At 29.3% G+C, this 5,451-nt stretch overlaps 1 protein-coding gene across 1 annotated transcript; it reads left to right on the top strand.

Annotated features, from left to right (window-relative positions):
• The first annotated feature begins 4,007 nt into the window (after positions 1-4,007).
• LOC106753123 (NDR1/HIN1-like protein 1) lies at positions 4,008-4,935 on the top strand. Its single transcript, XM_014634918.2, has one exon. It carries the CDS (start codon positions 4,168-4,170, stop codon positions 4,828-4,830), a length of 663 nt encoding a protein of 220 aa, XP_014490404.1. The 5' UTR covers positions 4,008-4,167; the 3' UTR covers positions 4,831-4,935.
• The last annotated feature ends 516 nt before the right edge of the window (positions 4,936-5,451 follow it).

Genomic DNA, 5,451 nt, shown 5'->3' with positions numbered 1-5,451 from the left:
ATTAATAAATATTAGAAATTGAGTATCCACTACATCCAATCTCAAAAAGCTAAACAGTTTGAGTTGGAAGAAGGCACCCCTTTAAGGCTACAACATTCCTAGCATCCATTGAAAAGGTTCCACCATTCTATCTCTATCTGCATGTCCTCCAATGTCTACGCTCACATTCAATGTCACTTCAAATTTCAATCATCTTCCATTATTCATTTCACCTTGTCTTAACCCTTTTGTTTTTCAATGTCAAAACCAAAACTCCATAACTAAAGTAAAAAATGGACCACAAAAACAACCATCTTCAACGACAGTGCTATCACTGGAGACACTTAATTTTCAAAAGTGCTTTCATAATTCTTTCTGCATTTCAAAGATTATAACAAGCACAAAAAAGAAAAGAAATAATGGGAATTGGTTACATAAGAGATAACCTTATCAAACTTTGTCGCTTCTTTCCAAAACAACTTACACACATTATTAGACTCTTCACTAAAATTCATTCTTTCACGCATCTAATCTTTTTTATATTCATTTGACATTATATTTTCTTATTTTCTTAGAGTAATAATCCAATGAGACGTTTACGTGTCAGTTACATTCATTTGACACGATAATGTGTGAGTAACTTTTTAAATTGTGTAATTTGATTGGTTAAAAAAAATTTATCAGTGAGACCCACTGCGTGTCACTTGAATGTTAAAATAAAAAAGTGTGTCAAAGTATAATTATTCTATTTTTTATTCTTTTTTTTTCTTGAAATAATATAAAACTTTACATTTTTATGATTATTTTATTTTTATACTCTGTGTCAAATAAATGTAAAAATGTATCATGATATCATTGTTCTATTCCAAATTCAGCATAGTTATAATAAGAGTATAATAAATTTAATTATCTTCCTATATGATTATTATCAAACTACAGTTCTATGTTTATATATTAAGTTTAAGGTGCTTAATTAACCTTTAAATTTAAAGAAAACTTTTTATATATCATCATTAATAATGTATTAGTATAAAATATATTTTTTTTACTTGTATCATCATTATTTAATAAATATCATTTATCATTAATTACTCATTGAAGTTAAGTGGTTTTTTTCACAAGCAACAATACACACCTCACTTTTTTGGAACAATTTATTTAAGTAGTTGGACTTTTTTATAATTAAATTCTGTTGACAAAGATAAATAGAACAATTAGTTTAAAGATAGATATACAAAAATTATCTTTCATTAAAATATAAAAATATCAGTCAATTAAGATTGTTTTTAGAAAGTCTAAAATGAGAATAAAAGGGAGTAGATAGTAGTAAAATGACATTTACACATATAAGTATAAAAATTAAGCATTTTCCTTATACTAACATAGACATGATTGGACAATAATAAATAAATTATATTAAACATTCCTATCTCTGCTTTTTTAAAGTATAGCTTTTAAAATTGTAGTAAATTTTTTACCTTAACAAAATATTTGTAAAAATTATTTATTTATTGTGTTATCACAATATATATAATTAACATAGATAAAGAACTGTCTTAAATTTAACAAAAGATATTTTTAAAATAAAAAGAAGTTAAATAATTAAAAATACTTATTTTTCCATGATAAGATTAAAAAGATGAAAAACAAAAAAGATGAACCTTGACATGAGAAATCCTAGTGACAATAATGCCCCCACTAACTCTTCTCTAGATCCGATGCTAATACCTTTATAAAAATTATTGGTGTGTGTGAGAATGTGTTGCTTCTATTCCCTACCAAACAACCTTCTTAAATTTTTTCTTTTCTCCTTTTTCCATGAAAATGTACTATAAAAATTCTCCTCAACCCATTTCATTTGATTTTGTCCAAAATCTAGAGATTCTAGCTACACCCTAGTCCTCTAAACTTTTTAGTCTTATGCTATGCTTTTAACTCACTTTACAAACAAACCTAATATATTATATATATTTTTAAGTGAAGACAAAACTCTAGTCATTTTCAAAAGAAAATTTTTTTTTTAACAATTCTCTTTTTATAACTTTTTGATAACGCATACGTGACAGTTTGTGATTGGTCCATTTCAAATATTTTTTTAAAATAAATTCAAACAAACTAATAAAATAATGACATGTGTCCTGTTATAAAAAATTGTTAAAAAAAATTTATTAAAATATCATTTTCTTTTTTAAAATCATTCTCAAATATTCATTTAAGATAATCAAATTACAGTATGGATAAGAGTAAAATATATAAATAGATACAAATTTTATTTTATAAATTAGTATTTTAAAATAGAATTAAATTTAAAGTTTATATCTTTAACATATATCATAGTCATAAATTAAAGTTTATTATAATATTTATTAAAATATTATTTTAATTATTATTGACTTACTGTTGAACCGTTATTTATTAATATTTAATTACACATATAAAATATATATACTTCAGTGTTAGTGTTAGGAATGCGTCGAAAATCTTTCGTTAATTAAAGATAGAAACAATTTAAAATATATAAATAAGTATAAACATTATTTTAAATATTAATTTTATAAAACTAAATTTAAAATTCACTTCTTTTGATGATATATAAAAAAAAATTGTGTGAGTACGGTTTATTTTGGATCCATAATTATTATTCTTTATCCAATATGATTGACATGATTGCATATGAGTTTTTTAGTTTAGTTATGCACGAAGTCACTTTCTTGATTCAAATAATGTTTACTTCAGAAATTGTCATAATTTTATCAAAATTCAAATCTGAATCAATTGTTTAAGAAAAAAATAAAATAAGAAATATATATATTGTACATATTCATTGATTTGAGACTTGTGTCCGAGATTCCAAGTCAATAAAGAATAATTTTCCTAGTTAACAGTGTATGAACGTAGAAAAAATAGACTTGGAAAAAGTAATTAGTAAATATGAGACTTGTTTTAGCGCAGTATTCAAAGACTTATCTAAAATAATAATCATATTTGAAAAAATTATCCGTAAAATCTAAAATTGTTACGAACAAAAGTATCTTTGATGGTCAACATGCATATAAATCATTCCAAATCATCTTCTTCAAGGTATTTAGTTCTTAAATATGAAATTAAACGTCTTCATTAGAGTCAGCAAGAATCTTAATTCTCGAAGAAAATTGTTACTCATGTGAAAGAATTTTATAGCAAAAATTAAAAAAAAAAAATGATATTTTACCACCAATTTTTTGACATCATTTTGACACTGTACACGTGTCAAAATGTGGTTGTACGATTTCAAATTAAAAAAAAAAACTTTGATTTTTCTCTTCCAAATATGTCCTTGCCTCAGTTTTTTTTAATTTGAAATCGTCCAACCATATTTTGACACGTGTACAGTATCAAAATGGTGTCAAAAATTAGTGTTAAAATATCATTTTCTAAAGTAAAAAGAAAAAAAAACACTTTTAAGTTCTTAAGCTTCTCACTTTTGATGACAAAAGTAGTAAGTTAATCTTTCAAAAATAATATTTTGATACACTTAAATATTTACATTTATTTGATTATTTTAAAATATAAAAATTCTTTTTTTTATGATTTTTTTGTATAATATATGTTAAATAAATGTAAAAATATGAATTCTATCATACTCGAATCGTTTAGGTGATCAAAGCAGCTGCCAGAAACTTATATGGTTTGGTCGGCGGTGGGTGTAGGAAGATTATGTCATAATTGGCATTTCTAAACTCTACTACCCTATACTTTTTAACTTATTAATCATCAAAGAACCCTCCATTCTAATACCACATTAATCATTTATGTATCTTATATTATTCTTTAATCAATATCACTTGAACTTAATTATAAATTAACAATTGATCAACTTTCCGTATACTACAAGGTTTGACACCCAACAAGTTATCACGTCTCTGTCGAAAATAGATCATTCTCTCTATAATCTCAATTTCTGTTTTCTTTTTTATGCCATATCATTTTCTCAAAAATGTCTTCCTTTTTCACTTTTATTTTTCATTACATTTATCTATTTATGATGAAAACTATTCTGCATATTTATTAGCAGCCCTTAAATTATTGTGGTTGCCTATATAATATGCATCATTTACGAAACATTCTCCTCAGCCTGAATCCAATACACACCTATTTGCATATTCACTTTTAGTTATACCAACCAACCACACTCATTCCCACGCCACCATGACCAAGGACTGCGGCCACCACAACCAGGATCGCCAGCAGCTCCTCCGCCGCGTATTCGCCGCCATCCTCGCCTTCATCCTCCTCGTCCTCCTCGTAATCTTCCTCATCTGGATCATCCTCCGCCCCACCAAACCCCGTTTCGTCCTCCAAGACGCCACCGTCTACGCATTCAACCTCTCCTCCAGCGGCGCCATCCCCTCCCCCACCGCCCCCACCCCCAACACTCTAACCCTCACCATGCAGGTCACCCTCTCCGCCTTCAACCCCAACCACCGCATCGGCGTCTACTACACCAAACTCGACGCTTACGCCTCCTACCGCGGCCAGCAAGTCTCCCTCGCCACCGCCCTCCCCCCAACCTACCAGGGCCACCGCGACACCGCCGTCTGGTCCCCTTTCCTCTACGGCACCGCCGTCCCCGTCTCCCCCTTCATCCTAGAGATTCTCCGGCAGGACAAAACCTCCGGAGGAGTGCTGGTGAACGTCAAAGTCAACGGCAGAGTGAAGTGGAAAGTGGGGACTTGGGTCTCCGGAAGGTACCATATTAACGTGAACTGCCCCGCGTACATCAGACTCGCCGGTGACGATGAGGACGCCATCGGGGTAGCGTCTCCGGCGGTGAAGTTTCAGATTTTTCAAAGTTGCATTGTTGATGTTTAGTTCATTAATTATTTACCAATACGAAAGCAAAGTAATTTGCTTTCATCGCTGTAGTTGTTAAATTTTCTTTCTTTCTCTGAGTTAGTCTCAACCACCTCTTCATAAGTACCTTCTTTTTCTTTCTCTGTTTATTTTCTTCAACTAATATATTCGATAAACTCTTCTAAAGTTTTACAATCACCAAAACGTTTACGTGAATTTGTACAGGAATTTTTGTACGTCATAGATCGATTTCTTGCATGCTTATTAATATCATTTAATTATGAACATACCATCGTTTCTTTTTCATTCTTACAACAAAAAAACAGTAACAGTGTTTATTTGATTTTTTTTTTTTAAATAATGGATGACGACAAGGAGTTTTTCGTGGAAGATGTAACTGTAAATCTGAAGAAGAAAGGGAATGGTTGAAAATGATAGTTTTGGTTGTTCACTGCTCTGGTTGATGCTGGTCTTACGACTATGTTTAATTTTAGCATGCCATTTTGATTTAAAAAATATACTTTCACACATATAATTCTTTTACCTTCGTTTAACACTATCCATTTTTACTTTTTTTTTTTGGAAAAACTACAAAATTCAACAACATTGTACCTTAAATGTATTAAATGAATGTTAATA

Source organism: Vigna radiata, unplaced genomic scaffold, assembly GCF_000741045.1.
Source record: "Vigna radiata var. radiata cultivar VC1973A unplaced genomic scaffold, Vradiata_ver6 scaffold_234, whole genome shotgun sequence".
NCBI classification, from domain to species: domain Eukaryota; kingdom Viridiplantae; phylum Streptophyta; class Magnoliopsida; order Fabales; family Fabaceae; genus Vigna; species Vigna radiata.
This window is presented reverse-complemented; position numbering and strand designations above follow the sequence as displayed.